The following is a 21,063-nucleotide window of genomic DNA, read 5'->3' as shown; positions in this document are numbered from 1 at the left end:
TCAGTTGCTACTGTGAGAATAATAATTACATTTGCCAGGTCAATAAAATGTGTATAAATTAACTAAAACAAAGTAATTGACACAGGTGGTAAATGATGTACTACACAATTTATAGTGAAATTTCATGCAAATGAAGTATAAAGATACTTTAAATATATCCAATTGGTAGACGAACAGGCAAGGCTATGGCAGCTACTAGTGGTGACATTGAAAATCGCACTGGCAGAGAGTATTACACATGATTTCCCACATATGAAGTGATGGCAATGATTTAGGGCCTGAAAGCAACAAACCATCAGTTTTCACACAACTTTAAAACTTAAACCAGCAGAATAATGCTACACATGGAACACGAAAACAGTCTAAACCATATTTCTCAATCCCTGAAACTGATGTAATGCACTGGTGTAATGGTGTAATGTCCTAGTTGACGCTGTTTTTAGTTTTCTTCAGACTTTTTTTGGTCATTATCTTACCGTAAAGCAAACCTCTGACCAACCAGTTTGTCATCTGATCTTAATATCTACTTCCTGCATCAGAGCGTGTTGTGACACAGTTGCATGTTATTAACTGGACTTTATAATCTAAAATGTGAGTTTTTGATAGATAACGTGGGGCGTGAGTGAAAATCTCAACATTGTGATGTTGATAAAACTCTTGCCACAACGAACATTTGAGCTTTACTGCAACGTTCCTTGTTTACAACTGATCACCAAGATACTCTGGAAGCTTTTGATCCATGTGACCCCACTTTAACCCTGATAAGTCATACATTCACACTATGAATAAGATTAGGGTTCCGGTATTAAAAACATGGCTTTCCTCAATGTGTGTGTTTTCTGTACTGGCTCTGATGCCACTTTAATTGATTTGCTTCTGGTGGTGATTATGTAACATCATCAGCCAACTGTTTATTTGAGGAAGGAAGAAGGAGTGAGAGAGAAGTACATAACAGATAAGAGCTGACTATGCAGACTGACCTTTCAGAAAGTTTGCTGCTTTGTCACAGATTGGGAATCACTTCTTTTTTCTTTTTCTTTTTCAGTTTGAAATCAAATAACCTCTGACTCGGTGATCACACTATGTAAACAGAATGCAGATTAAATCCTCTGCTCAAATATTCATGGCTTCTCCTTTTTTTTTACAGGAACTCTATAGCCACTGATTTCATTTAGTGAGCAGTGAAAAGCCAGTGAGGAGGGACTAATCAGTGAATGCAGCTGGTGTCTGATTGGACTGAAAACCTGCTGTGGGGTTCAAGAGGCAGCAATAAAATAAAGAAGAAGGACTTGACTCAAAAGAGTTTTTTCTCTCGTCACACATTTGCACAATCACACACTGACGCCTCAAACTGAATGTGTGAGTGAGATGAGGAGTGAGAAAGAGAGCGAGTGTCAGAGAAATGAGTTCTACTCCACCCACAACCATCCATGTCCAATGTGAGGGGGTGGTGAAACAGTTGAGTGCTTACTGTGCTATTAACTGGCATTATTTGGTTTTCTCAATCTGGAGAAGAGACTTGTCAAGACTGCTCCTCATCAGGTAGGACTCCATTTGTTTCTGAACTTTCTTTGGATTTTCACTTCTTTACTTGTAGCACCAAGACAGGACAGCTTGCTAGTTTGGGTCTAATAAACTAATGAATAATGTTTTTTGGGTTTTTTTGTAGCAAAGTGTAGTATCATACTGTTCGGAAGGTTTGGTCTTGCTTGTTTGTTTCAGCTTCATTACATTTGGCTGCAGACACATGCAGCCCTCAGGCCTTTAATGTCCCATGGTTCAGGCAGCATCTGTGTGTTGGTACGTGTGGAAACGAGGTCTGAAAAATGCATCATTGCTTTAAAAGCACACTGAGAAAACGAGTGACTCGCAGGTTCAGAGCAACTTGTTTAAAATAGGAGAGCAGATTGTGACAACAGGAGGTGGTGATTCACTGCTGATCACACAGAGAAAGAATGAAAAAGCTGGTGGAAAAGGGTGACATGCTGGAAAAATGAGACGCACTCCTTTCTGCAGGGAGGTTTTGGGATTGCCAAAGTATTGCAGAGACATTTTAAGTCAGTTGGGAAAGAATGGATGATGCACCGTTCAGTTGAACCAGCTGCTGATGACTGACATACGTGTGCCTATTTTCAAAAACGGGGGAAGTCAGCGGGTGGAGGCAGGGTGTTTGTGAGGGCTACAAAATACCCAACGCTTTCTGTTTACAATTAAATGTTGCCCAGTAGAGCTTATCTTTCAGACATCAGTCACTTAGATGTTAGTTTTTCAATTTGTGAAAGGCCTGACACCTGATCGTGTGACTGTCATGCATTGACATGTTCCAGTCACACTCAACAGCAGGATGCCACACATGATAAAAATGGACTAGAAAGTGAAACCGAACCTCTCAAGTGTAAACCTGTCGTCTAAGATCATTATTTACAGCTAAACCTGAACCTAAACGTTGCTTAGGCAAATTCACCCAACACTGTCTGCTGTAGAAGGACAGGGTCAAAAGAAGTGTGTTTTGTTGTTTTATGCTTGATGCTTTAAAGTAATTATCACAACAAGAGTAGTTTTCTGGGGGGAAAAGTCCCCACAGAGTTGTACGCCCTGTGGTGCATCCTATTTTCAGGGCAGCAGAGATGTAGAGCTATTTTTGCACCTCGTGCATTTCTGCAGCGTGACCGGTGCAGCAGACGGCACACGCCAGCTGGTTTTCTAGTTGTCTACCACTCAGCAGAGCACAGCAGAGGGTGACCAGTGTGTAGAGATGTGTTACAGTAAGATCAAAGTGTTGCTTTTCTTTCTTTCTGTGGCAAGAGGAAGTTGGCATGGTTTGTGCAGTGGGGATGTTTCAGCACTAACCGTGTGAAAGCTTGAGCATGGCTGCAACAGTGGGTCATATCAGGCCTTCACTGCACAGCACAGAAACACAGAATAGCTTGCATGCAAATTACAGATTAAAAAAATGTTGGATGCACTGGAGAAGGTGAATTCATTTAAACATTGGATGGTGAAAGAAAAATATAATAAATATAAAAATATTTTCCTCCTCTACACAGAATTTCACCCGGTTGGAGCAACAATGAATTCTCATGTGAAACTTCGGAAGGAGAAGGTCGGTGTGGTGGATTATGATACACAAATCAAAGGTGAAATAATAACTTCTATCTTTACTTCACTCTTACAGCTGTGCCTTCTTCACATCTCATGTTGCCTGTGAAAAAGAAAAAATAGTTTAACACCTGCAGTGAAACTGCAGGAAACGAATGAGCCCGATTCATTAGTTTCATTCTCTACCCCTTGTCTGCTGTTTTCTCTTCATCCTTTAGAGGTACGCTGCCAGCTTACAGACCAACTGAAGGTGTTGGACTTGCAACTTGAGCAGAAGACCCAGCAGCTGCAGGATTTGACAGACTACCTGCGGCGGCGGGGTGAAATTGAAAGCGAGTATGCACGGTCCCTGGACAAACTCGCTGAAAGGTTTACGTCCAGAATTAAGAGGTAAAGAAAGGCCGTCCTGCCTTAGACTGCCTTAGGGGTCATTTGAAGTTGTGCAGCGTTTCTCATATCTTACAAGAGTAACCTCTCTTCTCTACATATGCTCAGGAAGGAGACCAGCAGTCACTCTGTGTCAAAGGTCTGGCTGACTCTGCTTTCTCAGACACGCCAGGAAAGTAGGGACCATAATGGACTGAGTGAGAGTTGCTGCAACTTCCTCATCCACCCCCTCACTTACTGTCTTGAGTACACACAACGCCTTGCTAAAAAGGTAGCAATACAAGCACCTCCAGCCACAAACATGAAGCCATATTTCTAAGCAGTATCTGTTTCTGTTCACCTGCGTTTCTGACTTCTTAAACCCATGACCCTGAAAGTATTTTTGTTTTGATGCATTTATTCCAGAGTAAAGATGTCTGTTCTCAGCTACAGGATGGTCTACTCAAGGGCACCACAGAGCTGCAGACTGTAAGTGAGAAACCAAATACCCAGAACATTTTTTTTAGTTTCCTTAACGAACAAGAACTCATCGCTGTTTATATCTGCGTGCAGGCATGGAGGACATACTACCAGTACCACTCGGAGTATGTGTGTGCACAGGGAAAGCTGAAGGAGGCAGCGAAACTGGAGGAAAAGCAGAAGCAGAGTGCTGCAAAGAAACTGGAGAGGTTGATAGAAAAAGTAAATGTATACTATACCTTTTTATCTCGTTTAATGTGCATGCATGTCGATTGTTTGCCTCAATGATTGGATTTTCCCTCTGCTATAGAGACAAGGTAAGGTTCAAGAGATACACCTGAAATGCAGCAAGGCCCGAAATGACTACCTCATAAACCTGGGTGCAGCCAATGCCTCCATGAATAAGTACTACTTCCAAGACATCTCTACTCTCATTGATGTGAGTGTGTCAGTTCACATCGTCATGTGTTTGCTGTCTTTTCCTAACATTTCCTCAAAGCAGCTGCTTATACTTTCTCTGTCAGTGTGCAGATGTAGGCTACCACCTCTCTTTAGGCCGGGTGTTGCAGGCCTACATGTCCAAACGGAGGCAGGCTCAGCAGAACTTGAGCACAGGGCTAAAGCAGCTTGAAGGGGCCATGTCTGAACTGGAACAGAGCCACGACAGAGACACTTTCCTGCAGGACAACTACAACACCTTCTCTATGCCCCTTCGTTTCACCTATCAGCCCCATGACGGCGACCAGGTGTGTGTGTGTTTTTTTTTTTTCTGTGAATAATCAGCTTGTATGCGTTTACTTTGACATCATCTCTAGACTCCTGTCTTTTCCCACAGATTTCTGAGGTCAGTGCAGAGAGTGAAATGAGATGTGAGCTGGAGACCAGATTCAAACAGATACAGACACGACTGAAAGCGGTCACCCTGGAAACAGAGGAGGTAGAATACAACACGCCAACTCTTGTCATTAATTAATTCTCACATTTTCTGTTGATCTACTGTATCTACATGAGTCGCACTGAATATTTCCACCTCTGAAGTTTCAGAGGTGGAATCTACTGCTAAACACAAACCTGGTCGCTCAGTTGGACTTGACAATCATGTTTGATTTACAATCATGATTTTGGCTTCTTATGGACGTCATCTGATCATCAAAATTGCTGCTGTTCCTGCAGCACACAGCTCCAAGTTATCTAGATGCAGTCTGGACAAGTAATGTAATGCTATGTTAAAAGACAGATAAACAACACATAATGTTACCAAAGGACTATAGAGAGAAAAATGTTTCCCACAGCTGAAAGAGAGGCCTCAGTCTCTGTGTATGTGTGAGAGTGAGGATGGGTGGAGGAAGAAAGGGAAGTGGGAGTGTTTTGGTGATTACTAAGATGTCCTCAGGGATTGATAGAAGATCTACAGTGGAGCTTTCAATGTACCTCATCAAAGTGGATGCAAAGTGTCCTGTACACAGGAATTTTTATTTTGTCCCTTTGGCTGGAGATTAACTTGTAAATTTGGGGAAGCAATGACAGAATGAGTTAGCTGAATGTAGGTGTTGTCTTTAAATGTCTGTATTTTAGTTGATCAAACATTTGGTCAGTCTCAGGTTAGTAAAAGAAACGACACATCCACCTTTTAAATTTTTTTTTTTTTTCACATTTCATGTCTGCGAAATCTCTATTCAAGTCAAGTTTAACCAAAACCTTTTTTGTGTTATTGATATATGCAGAAATGTGGTAATCAGCGTGATTGTTGTGCCACTGTCATATAGGCCAGTAAGAATATGTTGGCAGCCCAGTCTTCCCTGGTGGAGACTATCGCTGACGATGATCTGGAGCCCAGCAGCTATGGTAGTTCATCTAAAGAAGGCAGCATTGAAAATCTCACCGTCAAGCCTAGTGTGGCCCGGCGCAGGGCCAACCTGCAGGAGATAGAAAACATGTACTTCACTGTGAGTTAAAGCAGTCTACCGTCATATGCACTCAATAGTTTCTGTTTTTTTTTTTTTTTTACAATGGGTTGTTAAGTGATGCATAACTGATTTCAAATCACGTCTGTTTTTTTTTTTTTACAGAGAGTCAAAGAGTACCTTGTTGGCAGTTCCCTTGTATCTAAACTGCAAGCCAAACACGACCTGCTAAAAGTGGCTGTAGAAAAAGGTACTTCTGCATTTTAAGACAAACTACTGAACAAAACGTATATTAGAGTATTGTTGTTCTTTTTTCAAATTGTTGTTCCTTTTTCCTTTGTTTTTTTTTTTAATCTGCTCGCCAAGCATTGAAACGATCTTCAGCGTATTTCCCATTTCTTGTTCCTGCTTTAACCTATTCTAATCCTCTCTTTCTTCCTAGCTGATGCTTCAAATGGATATCAACCTAGGTAGGTTATAAATGCTGTGAAATGTATGGATATCATGCCCTATTGATTATCTGTGGAAGCCATATTACTGTATGCTGAAACTTGTGTTGCAGTGTGGCAAAATGTGACTTTCACAACATGGTATTTTTGCCTTGTAGACACGGTAGGAAGTCCATGCGTGTCAGAAGGAATCACTCGAGCACCAGTTTTACCCACAACCACAAGCTTTTCAATGGAGACATGATGTCCTTCATACAGGTATCAACTCACAGTTTCCTCTCCCAGCAGGTTACTCAGTTCATTATTCTCCTTGAGGGCAGGCATTTGCACTTACATGCCACACTTGTGAAACTTATTGCATCATTTCTTTCATCCAGGCATCAGGACAACAGATTCCAATTGTTGTGGAAAGTTGTATCTGCTTCATAAACCTCAATGGTGAGTATTCAAGTAACAGTGAACCTGCAGGAGGACTTGTGTAGCTCTTAGGCAAACCCTCATGTCCCCCTGTCTGTCCATCAGGTCTCCACCATGAAGGGATATTTAGAGTGCCTGGGTCTCAGACGGAGGTCAACAACCTGAGGGATGCATTCGAGCGAGGTAGGTCTGGTTGCTTTGATAATTGTCGGCATGTTTGATGGACCGGTCTCGCACAGAATAGCTCACGTCACTGTGGAGCATTAATAATGTGGGGCAGTGTGCCATGGGCTTACTTACAGGACAAGACCCCCTGGCCGAGCAGACGTATGACATGGACTCTGTGGCTGGTGTGCTGAAACTTTACTTTAGAAGCCTGAACAATCCCCTCTTCCCCATCGACAGCACCAACCAACTCCTGGAGTATGCTCGTGAGTGTGTCGTCTATTTACTTTTAGAATTTTAGAAAACACAAGGTTTGAGTTCAGTTTGGGGTTAGGAGGAAAACGCTCATGAAAAGCTCATGATTGACGGGCCTGATTGTGGGTGTGTTTGCTGAAATAACTGAAACTGTGGCTATGGGTGCTTAGCAGAAACTCATCTTTTATCGTCATCTATTTTGTTTTGTGATATTTATCAGAAATCAAGAGCAAGGCGGAGAGAGCAGCTCAGCTCAAAACAGTCATCGCTTCCTATCCAGATCCAGTCATCGTTGTCATGCGGTATCTCTTTGCATTCCTTTATCAGTAAGTGTTGCAACTCTATATTATATTGAAAAGGCAAAAAATAACTGAAGAAGAGTTTACCAGAAACCAACACGTTTCCTTTTACAAAGAGGAAGGACACTTTTTTTTTCCGCTGATGTTTTATTAGATCTGATTATAAATATGATGGAACAGAGTGGAACATTGGCAAAATAGATTTGTTTATTTTATATATATGTTTTTAACACAGCTTATGAAGCAATTGTGCAATACAGTCACTCAAGTCAGGATTTATTTATTAACACATGTAGCGTGACACAAATAAGATGGACAGATGGACCCTGGAGATAAAACACACCACAGACGGACACAAAAACATTTTATGTAGACATTAACCCTTGTAATTTGTCCACCCTGCCTGGTTTGACTGTTATTTAAAGCATGGCGTATAAATTGTCAATCAATTCTGTGTTACACTTTTAGTCTTATGTACTTCAGACCATCCAATACATACTTTTACATAAAAGTACAGTATAAGCTGTTCTTGAGTTGAAATACAATGAAACGATGAATTTGTTTGACTGTTTATAAAGTATCCGTTATCTATTAAATCATATATTATCTCTGTGCTTCAACTTTTTTTTAGATAACTTTATTCCAACTCATTACCTGACATATAAAACACGTCAACATTAATTTCGAAAACATTTAAAGCAAGTAAGCCAAAATAAAACAGAAAGCGGAAATGACAGAAACCACCTCAGTATAGATTAAACCCTAATGTTTTGTTTTTTGTCATGCTCCACTTTAGGAGTCCAATACTCCTCTACATTGTATTCATTCTACTTGATTTTTCACTGTGTAATTCTCTTATTTCTCTGCCTCCCTCTCCAGTGTGTCACAGTACAGTGACGAGAACATGATGCAGCCTTACAACCTGGCTGTGTGTTTTGGTCCCTCTCTAGTCAGAGGCGCTCAGGAAGAAGATGCTGTGACCCTGCAGCCTCAGATCAACGCTCTGGTGACGAGCATCATCATCCAGCACGAGAGCATCTTCCCCAGCCAGAGTGAAGTTCAGGGTCCAGTGTATGAGAAATGCATGACACTGGAACAGGACGACTGGTAAGACACAACAAACATAATATAATGGTCGAGAGATTGAGACGGTATCTAGATTTAAATATTTAAGATTTTACTTTTATGGAGCGCATTCTGTGTCTCAAAAAATCGGAAGCTCTTCATTCCTTCTTACTTCTCTTAAATTTGTAACATTGGAGTCATAATCTTTATTCTTTGGACATCTTGCAATGTTGAAACTTTTAGGTTTTGGAATAACTTTTCAGTCTGATTTTCATTTAAAAAAACCAGCAATCCTGAATGAGTCCAGGTTTTCTGTTTCTAAATGTTGAATGTCAGCAAGTTTTAACGTTCAACAGTTTTGACTTTTACCCAATTGCTGCTGTTTGCCAGGCCCTTGATCTCAAATGTAAATGCATCTCTGAAATGTGCATTTTTGACTTTTCTTTTGCTCCATTTATCAAAGAAATCATTTAAACGGAATCATTTTGATTTGTGGACAAAGTGAACATGAACATCGTGAACATCATAATTTCCAGATTTGGTAAACACTAATCGACATTTTTTGACACAAATAATCTACAGATTAATCAACGATAAATAATTTAAAGTAAGTTAGTTGCAGCCCTAACCTGCTGCTACACAACCTGCCCCATAGAAAATGCCTTTAAAGATAAATTAACTAACACACATTGTGTGTTGCAATGATTATCTGTGGGTGTTTTCTTCACAGTGAGTCTCTTATTGAAGAAGGAGATGGAGAAGCAGAGTACAGTCATGGCAAAGATGGTAAGTTTACGTGCTTATCCTGGTCTCATCATTCCTCCCAAGACTTTTTTTTGTGTGTTATTGATTCTAATAAAAATAATGTGTAATCACAATGTGCTCCAGAGTTGGAAACGTTTTCCTTAGCTGACAGCAGCACCAGCTTGTCTGCAGCACCATCACAGACAAGCGATGAACGTCCCAGAGACAGAGACATCAGCAGCAGTTTTGACATTGATCGAAACAGGTTAACGTGTTTAACAGCAGGGGGAGCCATCGCACCAGGAGTAAAGTTAATGTTTCAGCTTCCTGTTGGGCCACAGTGCAGGCCGAGGAGGGCCCCGTCTCCATTCTTGGTTCACAGACTGTGAGTACCATTAAATGTTGTAGCATTGATGACTAATTTGTGTGGATTTATTTTATTTTTATTTAATTTATTTATCTGTATGCAGGATCCAGGAACACTCATCTTCAGAGGATGTTGGTGTTCAAGTAGACAAGGTCTGTTTTTGTTTTTAAATTGCCTATTCCATCATGTTTTATGATCGATCAGCTGCAGCAAACACCTTTTGAATAATATTTTTACCACCCTAATAGATAAATTTTGTAGTGTGAGTGGATTTTACAATCTGCTGCTGATTTTAAATGCCAGTATCTAACAGTTGTCTCAAACTCAAATGACCTGCGGACCAATGAGTGTCCAGTTTAGTCATGAGGGGTCCATGTGGAAAAACTGTGATATGCAGGACCGTTTCTATCTTAGTTGGGGCCCTATGCAATCTGCTGTTTGGGGGGCCCTAATTTCTCTATGATGGAGAGATTCCGAACTCTTTAGATGATCCATGAAGATGCCACAATCTATTACAATTCATGATAACCTCTCATGTTAAAATTAAACCTCTTAAGTTGAGCCACCCAGTTAGTTAAACTGATTTAAACAAATATAATACAAGGAAAACAACAATCCTCCTATATGTCAATAAAATGGATTTTGAGTGTATTTTAAAAATGTTTATTTTAAATTTTGGAAGCAAGAACACAACACATTCTCACAAACCAAAACAATAATAAAATAAACAATTAATTAAAACACAAGCTGCATCTTATTATTGCAGCTTATTTTATTAATATCCTACATTTACTTTTTTTAAGCATAAGTGATTTAATAAACACGAGACAGCTACAGATAAAGACGGGTTATTTTAATTCTCCTCAGACGAGGCCGAACATGCAGCTTTGGGGCCCCCTGGTGGTTTGGGGACCCTTTGCATTCACATAGTCCGCATAAAACAAGAAACTGCTATGGTGATATGAGCTTAAAATCATATTACAATATTCCATCATGATAATAAAACAACGATATCCATGACATTTCACATAATTTCTGAGTAAATGTGTTTTTTTGTTATGATGTGGAACAATACATAGTGTTGTGTAGTTTAACGGTACAAGTGATCTTTTTTATAAGTAAATAACATACGGACAACTGTAATAAAAACACTAAAGCTTGTATGTATGAAATTTTATGTTAAATGTAATACATTTAAACGTGTGATACAAATGTATTATTATAAACATTTTGCTCACTGTTGATGACAATGGCTAACAATCATATTTAGTATTATGTGTTCAGTTCCCATTATGACTCGATATGACGTGCGGGGCTGCATGTGGCCCATGGGCCACGAGTTTGAGACCTCTGATCTAGCGAGTTACTAATCATGAGATTTTCATCCAGATGTTCTGCAACACGTCTAGTTGAAGGTTAAAGTCTCCTTGAGGGATGCCTTCACCGTAATAAATTAAAATGCTTAGAAACAAAGGAAGTTCTGTTCTTGGAAAGATCACAGCAGTAGCCAAGTGAGCTTTCACAGCCTGTGAACCCACTGGCCTGTTGAACATTAGTAAATTATTTAATATGTTCAATTAGGTATACACGCACACACTCTTATATTTAGTGTCATTTTAAATACTGATGACACTGACATTTACTGGCTTTTATTACAATCATAAAGTCATAAACATAAGACAGATGGACAATAAGTTTTTTCCCCCCCCCCTTCACTCATCACCATTGTTTATTTCGTCTCACAGGAGGTCTGTCGCCAGATGGACTCGGTCTTCAAGGAACTCCTCTCTCGTCAAGTATCGCAGGATCCCTCCTCCTCCTCCTCCACCACCTCCTCTCCCTCTGTCCAAGCTGCCCAAAGGAAAGGGAAGCGGGATGGACGCAGGGGGAAAGGAGGGGGGCTTTTTAAATCAGTAGATCCACTGGACTGAGAGGCATTAGTAGATGACATGAAAAGAGAGAGGGGAGGTTATAAGTGAAAAGTGAAGTGTGTGGTGACGTGTTCTGACAGCAGCTTTCAGCACTTCTATTTCTAGAAAACTGACACTGCTGACCCAGAGTCACTTCTGAACGCCCTGTGATTCGCCCGGGCTTCTTTTCATTTGATGGCTCTTGCCTCGGAGGCGTTCTCATTCATGGTTTGTGCAGCAGATCCCTGTTGTGATGGTGGAGCAGCAGCACATTGTGTAAACTGTGGATTACTTGAATTGCACAGATTTGTGTAGGTGTTGATATTCAACCATTTCCATTTCAAGCCAATGTTTTTTCAAGCGCATATATGTGGTGGGTTGTTTTATCTGAAATATAAGTGGTGAGCTGTCTTGGCCAGGTCTTCCTCATAAAAGTGATTTCTTTCTAGTTGACTTTCAAGTCAGCACTTGTTCATCTACATACTGTTGCACAAATGTTCTTCATAAAATGTTTGTTTTTCAAAATTTAAGTAAAAAAGTGACTATTGTAGCTGCAAAAACTGTATATTTATTTGTAAGGAGTTGTTGACTAACATATGATTCTCTGGATATCTGGGCTGCAAAATAAATATTTTTTGCCCTCTTTTGTTTTTAATTAGTCGCAAGACGAGGGAAGTTTGATCATTTTGACTGTAGTCATGCAGTTTCTATTGCCACTGAACATTATTAGAATTTACAGATGGGTGTTTTTTTTTTATCCATCAGTTTTATGTCAATGAGGTTAACTAAATTAGAGTTGAGACTGATTAATCAAGCAGATTGTTTTGCCATTTTGTAAAATAATCAGAATTATCTAATTATTAAAGTAATGAGCTAGATTATTACTTATTTATGTAAGTTTACATATTTTTGTTATCAGAAACATGATAAATGCTGCCAAATGTATATGTAACAAAATAAAGTTTTATGATGTCGTCATGTTTTGCCTTCTTTTTTTTACTGATCAAATTCCTACAGTTTTCAGGCAATTAAAAAAAATCTTATGTAAAAATGTTTGGCTTGTTGACAACCGTTATGCAACTATTTTTCTTATTAATTTCGGACTTTTATGCTTTTTGAAAAATGTATGGACAAATCGAAGGGAGGCAAGTGTACAAGTCAAAGGCAACGGCATGAGCACTCATCACTGAATGTAAAGAAATACACAAACACACAGGCCACAGTGAGGTGACTCAACTTTCCAACTGCATTTTCTGGGAAAATGACTGTTCTAATTTTAATGTAATTTATTCTTAGTAAGTGGAGTGCATGCAATTTGGAAAGACATACCCTAAGTGTTCATTAAATGTTTTTCAATACATGCATTATTAAACTGCTTATATAAATGACATTGTAACAGTATAAAAATATGACAGCTATAGCCCTGTCATAGCTCTGTCATAAGCCCTACCCTGAATGAACTTAATACAGCTACTATACATCTGCTGCTGGTCTATTTGTCTGTGTATTTGCTGCAGGACTCCCTTGAAAAAGAGGCTATTTTAATGTCAATGGGATTTTCCTGGTTAAATAAAAAATAAAAGTGACGATGAAATAACGACTACTGAAAATGACCTCACATATATCTTTAATGGTAATTCCAGATCGTCAAACTTGGAGATTAAACGTCAAAAAGGCTCGGTAAACACAAACACAGGGCCGTAATTTACATGATGACGTGTCGACTCTGAGTACTTTCCCAGAAAGCTTTGCGCCACTACGTACACGTCATTGAAGCGCAGGCGCAGTGTATTGGCAGCGGTGAGCTGAGGTGGACTTCTTTTACTCGGTCGGCGTGAAAGCAGCGGTACGGTGCAGTAGTTGAAGCTCCACGACCACGAAATCTGTCAGACAGCCGCCCAGAAACAACTATGATCCGAATAATCGCCTTCCTCGCCCTACTGGTGGCCGCCTGCTCGGGTAAGACCGCGTTAAACGGGTGGAAAAGCACTAAATGAAGCTTGCAATGCTAACTGGGGCTATGCTAATGGCTCTTTCATGAATCACTCGCATGTCTTGAGATAGTGACTAAAGAGTAACTCGTCTTTTTAACATTTAATAGCTAGTCTGTCTTACAGATATTCGCAATTCAGGTATTACTTGTTAAAATAAAGTTTCACATATCCAAAATTACATTCTTCCAATGCATATTTGCCATATATGATATTCATAACTTCTGACTATTCCTTGACCTTAACCAGTGAGTGTTATAAGGCTTTGCCATAGGTGTTGGAGGTTCTAACTAACCTCACGTGTGTTCTATGTTGACAGGAGAGAGCTGCACAGACCCAGTGATCACTCCGGCAGCTTACACCACCTCTGACGCTGTCATCTCCTCCGAGTCTGTCTTCATCGTTGAACTCAGCCTGGCCTGTGCCAACGGAGCTCAGGTAACCGTGCACCTTCAGCCCTTCAACTGAGAGAAGACAATGTGATGATGTGGTCAAATCAGTAACTCACTGATTAATTGTCTCCCCCCCAGAGTGTGACTCTGTATGCTGATGTGAATGGAAGACAGTTCCCAGTGACCAGAGGCCAGGATGTTGGGAAGTACCAGGTATAGTTGTGTCCTCCTCCATATTACCTTCGGACACCAATACCTCAAACTGCCTCAGTTTTGATAATATACTCCTGAACAACACTTTAGAGGCAGGTCAAGATGGTTTTGAATCACAGAGAAAGTTACATAGTTTTTTTATAGCCAGTTGTCATGTCATTAGCTTATCTGTGCAGCATGCAAAGAGAAGCCTGTAGAAGGAGAACTGTGGCCTTGGGCTTTAAAGCAACAGGGAGATTCTCAAATAGGGTGTAAATCAGTTTTGTATGGGAATTAATCAGTTTGGTGTAAATGTTTGAATGAAGAGTGTTTGAGTTGATCTGTGCATGTATTAGGTTAAAGGTGAACACATTTATTGAGTCAAAGTGTTCAGCCATATGGTGTAACTAAGCCACACACACCTATATGGTGAAACAAGCAATATAAGTGTCATTTTCCATTACACTAGGGATGAGCCAATATATTTTATGTGTATTATATTATATGTTATAGTAATTTTGTTTTTGTTCTGTTAAACAGAGTAATTGCTTTCTAAAACTAAAGACATAAACATGCCATTTTTTTTAAAGCACACTGCTGCTCACCCTGCTGTAGGCCTGCAACGATTATTTGATCAATTGATTACTCAAACTGAATCATTTTGATTTGTGAACAAAACAAGACATTTGAGAACATAATCATCTTCAGGTTTGGTAAACACTGACCACCAGTTTCTGACATTTTACGGACCAAGAGAAAATAATCGACAGATTAATCAATTATTATAATCAGTTGCAGCCCTACCCTGCTGCTACACAACCTTCAGTATAAAGCGGTAGAAGATGGATGGATGGATGGATTGTTTAAATGGGTGTTTTTGTTGTCTCTTGTCAGGTTTCCTGGAGCCTTCCCCACAAACAGGCCAGTTCTGGAACATATCAGGTCAAATTCTTTGACGAGGAGTCCTACAGTTCCCTGCGCAAGGTTTGTGTTGCATGTATGAGATGAGCTGTAGGGGAAAAAAACTAAACATTTTCTGCCAGTGATCTCCAGTTGTTTTGCAAAGGCTATTTAGTCTGACTTATATTAGTGAATGTTTTTGGTTCTAGGCTCAGAGAAACAATGAAGATGTCAACGCCATCCAGCCTCTCTTCTCTGTCAATATTGACCACAGGGTGAGTTTCTTTCAGTCCGTCAGGTTGAACATGTGATTGTACATTAACTGTCTAACACAATCTCCAACCTATCACTCTTCAGTTAGAGCATCTGTAATCGGTATTAATTTTATTTTATTTTATTTTAACAATCGATCACATGGTTTCTCGTGTGTGAAAGGTTTCCCTTGATGTAAGGCTTCAACATTGAATATCGCATCATTGTACAGTTCCTCTCTGCTGTACAGAGCTTTTAAGTTGCTCAGCCCTCAACTTAACTGCAACGTTTAACTAAGAGTAAAGCTCTTTAACTTGGCAATTAACTACTGAACATGGAAGAGCATTAAGCAGCTAAAAATCTGGTATATACAGAGCTAGAAGAATATGGTCTGTATTGACAAGGTGGTCAGAAACACAACAGAAAGTAAAAGCTTTAAGATACTGTAAATTAAATTCAGCATTTCTTGTCTTCACATTGTATATGTTCGAAAATATTGGCTGAGAACATGTGAAAAAAAGACAGAGAAAATAATTATGAAGTTAAAACACAAAATAGTTTCTCTCCAGTTGTCTTTTCAAAACATTTTAGGCATGTCTAAAATATGGCTTCATAACACACAGAAGCCATACTTAACTCAACTCCTCCTCAAACATGGTGTGGATATAAAAATGTTCAGCGTGTCTTTACCTGCGGTCTCCCATTCACTCGTGAGTCACTGCACCTGCTCCTACATGACTGCCTTTGTTTTTTACATGATCAAAATCTTAATTTTGAAATACTTTTTGACTTTTTAATTACTAAATTTTGGTAAGGTGGTTACTAACACATTTTCCTGTGGGGTGACAATGTGATGTTTTTTTTTATGGGGGCTTCATGTCCTTCTACTTGTTCTGGGTGTTACAGGCCAAAAACCCAGGAGTTACGGCATTGTTTCAGCAGCCATGTCTCTCCATAAATTAGGTACAGGAATGATTGTGTTATAATTATAGCCTGTATATAAAAAGTGGATGTAGTCATCCATTTTGCTGATTAGCCCTTCGGTTACAATCCTGTTGTCCCTGACAGGATTTGGCATGCGTACTTCTCATACTTCTCATTACCAACTCCTAGAACGCGCTGTCTAGAAAATTAAAACAATATGGACTGGTGACCTGTCCAGGGTGTACCTTTCACCCCATTTCATGGAGATTGCCACAGCTCCCCCTTTGACCCTCATGTAGAAGAAAAAGCGGTAGAAGATGGACGGATACTGGAAAACAGCAGAGAAGTAGAGCTTTGCGACAATGTACTTGTCATTGTGGTAGCCCTCAGGACTTCCGGGGAACGACCGTCAAATCACGGACAAGATTCACCAGCGCATCACACGTTTGTGATGTCAGCTTCTCAGTACCGGAATTCCTAACTGGACCGGTAACTACCAGATAAAAGTGAAAGTTATCTTGGTAAAAGGGGCAGAAGCACTCACTCTTCGAACGTTTTTGGACAATTCTACAGCCGTAAATATTATAATAATATATTGAATAGCCACCAGCAGGAAAAGTCCACTTGAATGGAAGTCTATGGAAAAATGAGCCAACTTCTCACTTGATTTACAACGTCGGGAAACATTTTCCTGAGGAGTCTTCTTCAATAGACTGGGATGTCACTTATGTTCCCCTTTTTAGAGGAAAAAAGGTGATAAAAGCATGGCACATATGAGTGGACAGCTGGTATCATGTAATAAGTTGCAGCTGGTCAAATCACTATTCTTAAGGTTTCAAAAAAGGGAGTAGATTCTTCGTCACTACTGGATAAATTTGATTCAGGTCTGGGGGGAGGGGGGTTTTCTCTATGAAAGCCTCGTTTCTGACATCTGGGGAAAACATGTTTGTCCATCTTAAATAGAGATAAGTGTAATGTTACGCTAAGTCAGTCGTTGCCAATGACTGACCCAGTCAGCTGTGTGACAACAGAACCTGTGCTGATCATATTTTTCCCTTGAACTCACCACAGGGTGCGTGGAGCGGCCCATGGGTGTCCACTGAGGTGGTGGCTGCCCTCATCGGTATCCTGGTCTATTACATGGCGTTCACTGCCAAGAGCACCATCCAAGCATAAACAGACCCACAATCACTGGATGGTTAAAAGACTGAACTGTGGTGGATCAATGATTCGTCATCCAGTTTTGTGGCGAGCCAACAGGATTTTTGCCACTCGATTTGCTTTTGGATGAGGAATGAGAGGAGCAGTCTTTGTGTTGTTTTTATGCAGACCGTGTCTGTATGCCATCTGTCTTATGACTTAACAGTTTCTTCTGAAGTTTGTCCTGTCAGTATGGATGGATGGGATTTTGTAATATTTCTTTGGTGAAACCATTAAAAATAAACCTGGACCACATTAATAAATAAAACAAATGTTAGTTTCCTGTCTTGCATGAGAGATGTTGCTATATTTTGGACCAAATTATCCCTCGGTGTAGAGCGTGGAACACAGTTGTGCTGAACGCCAATGGAGAAAGGTCAGTACTCCACTAGGATGGTGTGAACAAGCCAGATGGAAAAATCTCTCCATAAAATGAATAAATGGCTTGTTTTTCTTCAGCTGTAAGGTGGTGGTTCATGTGATAGCCTAGTGATTCCCTTTTTCTCCAGGACAGACTGGAAGATGTGTCTTTCAGGATCACATGCCTTTTAAAATGTTGGATCTATTTTTAATTTCTGGTGGTGTGAGTGACGTAAATGTCTCAATTCCTCAAACTAAGTCTGTATCTAGCAATAACCAGTGCCAGCAAGACTTCACTTTCATAGATTAATTGATGAAAGATGGTCTCTTCAGTGGAAGATTTATGCTGCCTGTAATGAAAGAAATGAATGAAACACACTACTTTTGTGATGGATTGGACTCGTACTATTTGTTTTCCTCCTCTTTGATTCAAATTTTATTAGACATGTGGTTAATGAAACCACAAAGATTCATTTTATGCTTTATTATGGTGTGAGGTTTTGTGGCCAACCAAACCAAGGTTATAGTAGTTTGGGATTTTTCATTTTTATTTCGTTGTGACTTTTGTTTTCAAAATTAGTTTGAATTAGAAATTATTTAACTGGAGTGGATTTGCCAGTTTTTGTTGGTTTTGATCTTTTGTAAATGCTTAGTTTTAATTTAGTTTTTATTAGTTCTAATTCTTATTTAATATGGAGTTTTTGAAGAGAGAGATATTTGCCACCAAATCATGTGATCAGAAAGTAAGTGAGGAATGCACATGACTGACACACTGTAGTGATAAAGTGCCAACCTATTTAAAAAAAATAATAAAATAAACACAAGGACAGACAAGTGTAATTTGGTAAAAGGAGTGTATGGGACTGATGCTAGTGTCAGTGGATATTGATACAGATGTTGGTATGGTAAGTGACATAAAACTATCCCTAATTTATACACCAACTTTAAACATGCCACAGACAGTAATTCAGTATTCCAGGACTATTCAAATGGTGGCCTGTGAGCCACATGCTGCCCATAAACATCTTCCTAGTGGCCCAGTCTGGTTCCATCAGCAATAACTAGAGAAACACTTTTCACTGTCCCTCAAAGATTCCTACTGTAGTCTGATAGTTGTGACAGCAGTGTTAGTTATTTTGTTAAAGGCGCTTTGAGATGTTGAGATGTTTGAGATGTTAAATTTGTCATCACCTGCTGCTCACTGGCTGCAGAAAATGTCTGGCCCAGCTACATTTCTTTGTTTGAAAATGCGGCCCAACTGAGTTTGTAGTTGAATAGTCTTGCAGTATACAGTCGGGAGAGCGCTGCAATGCCACTTTTTAACACACTGTGGCAGCTCTGTGCTGCTTTTTTTTAGAAGAGTGGAAGCCCAATCACTTCCCCATGGGCAGTAATGGTTCAGTATCAGCTGCGAACATAACCATGCACCTTGGAGTGTACTTCTGTTTTACATCTACTTCAGTTTGTCACCACTTGTTGAAGAGATTTAAACGTAGCAGAGTCTGGCCTAAGTCACTGTTGTCTGTAGGGAATATGCTGCATTTTGTTAAAGAAAGAATCTGCAGCACAACTGCAGCTTCTCACCAACTCCTGTGAGAATAATGCAAATTCCGTGTATGAGTAACTTGATCCACTCGTGAAGGTCCTGCAGTGTACACTGGACATATCTCACGTCTGCATTTTCTGTCGCTTTGTCAGCGTAAACAAACACACTTCTGACACTTCTGTGGTCTAATCCTGACTCAGCATTTGTCTTCCATCACCTTCACAAGGGGAAAAATAGACACATCGCAATGTACAGACACTCCCTCGTGGAGTCACCTGTTAGTCTGTGGCAAGTGAAGGATGATTGAATGTACATGGAGGGTGGAATTCAGTAAGTGGAATCAACAAACAAGCACTCAAAGTGAGCCACTGACTGAGTCTAGGCTGACTCTTCCCCCTCTTTGTGATGGAGCTCTGAGAGTATATCTCCAACCAACACATCAGATTATTGCGGATGTAGACTTGGATTACTTTGAGTTTGTTGTTGCTAAATGAATGCACTCAGAGGAAGTCACAATTTATTCCTACAGTGGTGAAATATTTATTTGCCAATTCAGACAATAACATACAAAGTCAAGCAAACAAACAAGTCAGAACCAAGTTTATTTTTAATAATTAAAGACATGGTTTAAATATGGATTTACCAAAGTAAAGCATATTGTAACGTATAGATGAATCTGTGTGTGTGTGTGTGTGTGTGCTGTGAGGCAAAGAAAAGCTGCTTTGACAGAGGTGTGTAACTCCGGGGGCAGACATGGATGGGCTTAGTGGGAGTCAGCAATGTGGAAACAGGCGTCGCACATATGATTCTCACATGAAGACTTTCAGTCTTTGCCTTGAAACACTGCTTCTCCTACATGTTCTTCATACTTCATACATACATCAGAAAACCAGCTTCCCCTTCCTTACCATGTAACAGGTATTGTTCAGACTATGTCATGGATCTGTATGCACAGTGGGGTCCGTTGTATGTATAGCTGCACAATAAACCCCCCTCTTCCTGTCCTTTATGGGCATCCTCTAATCTGCTGTTCCTGTCAATGCAGTTGCCAGTATAGCACCAGTCACCATATGTATGAGAAAAACACACTCCTTTCCTCCCCTCATAAATATCTATAAATCATCCTCCCCACATTTCACAGTAAAAGTGTCATCACTGTTACAGCTTTCTTATTTTTTGTGCACATCTCATGGATTGCCATGAAATACAACAAGAAGTCACTACAAACTGCTTCTTCGTACATAAATCCTGGGAAAGCATCTGATAAAACACATGCCTGTGTTTACTATGAGGAAAAACAACGACGACAGTGTCTTGCTGAAGCGCAAACTCAACCTTGCTTTAAGTAATGAAAAAAAGTGCATAAATGTCACAGACAGACAGATATGTTGTGTAAGATGGTGAGGACCAGATACGCCTCCCGGTGTCTTAGAATGACCTTAGCAGCACCCTGTGGAGATCTTGAGTTAAGCAGTGCAGACACATTGCTTAGTGTAGTGAAGCTTGTGGCTCCAGGTCTGATTTATACCGACTTTGGTCAAGGCTGGGGGGCTCCGTCATTCATTAGAGCCATTGTGATGGACTCTTTGGCTGACACCATAATGGTTTCAAGAGGAAAGTTCACCTATACTTTTGCCCTTGTTACAGTCATAGAGCTGGGTCATTTGTTTCTCATATACCCCCCATCATAGTCACTGACCTGGCAGGAAGCGCTGCCCCAGTGTGATGAAGATGTGACCTTGAGTTTAGACATGAACCATCAGTACAGTCAGCGTGAACACGGACG

At 40.1% G+C, this 21,063-nt stretch overlaps 2 protein-coding genes across 3 annotated transcripts; both read left to right on the top strand.

Annotated features, from left to right (window-relative positions):
• The first annotated feature begins 30 nt into the window (after positions 1–30).
• Positions 31–12,494, top strand: LOC131468797 (rho GTPase-activating protein 4-like). 2 transcript variants are annotated; one of them, XM_058643398.1, is made up of 22 exons: positions 31–1,542; positions 3,048–3,137; positions 3,318–3,489; positions 3,595–3,757; positions 3,892–3,954; positions 4,039–4,167; positions 4,256–4,384; positions 4,470–4,691; positions 4,781–4,882; positions 5,712–5,891; positions 6,015–6,099; positions 6,292–6,319; positions 6,457–6,556; positions 6,676–6,736; positions 6,821–6,898; positions 7,018–7,146; positions 7,356–7,461; positions 8,314–8,541; positions 9,230–9,285; positions 9,388–9,628; positions 9,714–9,762; positions 11,356–12,494. In XM_058643398.1, the coding sequence occupies exons 2-22, from the start codon at positions 3,071–3,073 to the stop codon at positions 11,539–11,541; spliced, it is 2,574 nt and encodes an 857-aa protein (XP_058499381.1). In that variant the 5' UTR covers positions 31–1,542; positions 3,048–3,070; the 3' UTR covers positions 11,542–12,494. The 2 variants fall into 2 exon arrangements, with proteins under 2 accessions (XP_058499381.1, XP_058499380.1); XM_058643397.1 differs by lacking the exon at positions 31–1,542 and adding an exon at positions 1,571–2,765.
• Positions 12,495–13,302: 808 nt separating this feature from the next.
• ssr4 (signal sequence receptor, delta) lies at positions 13,303–17,829 on the top strand. The gene is made up of 6 exons (XM_058642499.1): positions 13,303–13,479; positions 13,831–13,949; positions 14,042–14,116; positions 14,990–15,079; positions 15,205–15,270; positions 17,243–17,829. Exons 1-6 carry the CDS (start codon positions 13,431–13,433, stop codon positions 17,345–17,347), a joined length of 504 nt encoding a protein of 167 aa, XP_058498482.1. The 5' UTR covers positions 13,303–13,430; the 3' UTR covers positions 17,348–17,829.
• Positions 17,830–21,063: the final 3,234 nt, after the last annotated feature.

This window comes from Solea solea, chromosome 11, assembly GCF_958295425.1.
Source record: "Solea solea chromosome 11, fSolSol10.1, whole genome shotgun sequence".
NCBI classification, from domain to species: domain Eukaryota; kingdom Metazoa; phylum Chordata; class Actinopteri; order Pleuronectiformes; family Soleidae; genus Solea; species Solea solea.
Note: the sequence above shows the minus strand (reverse complement) of the source record. Positions and strands in the feature narration are given on the sequence as shown.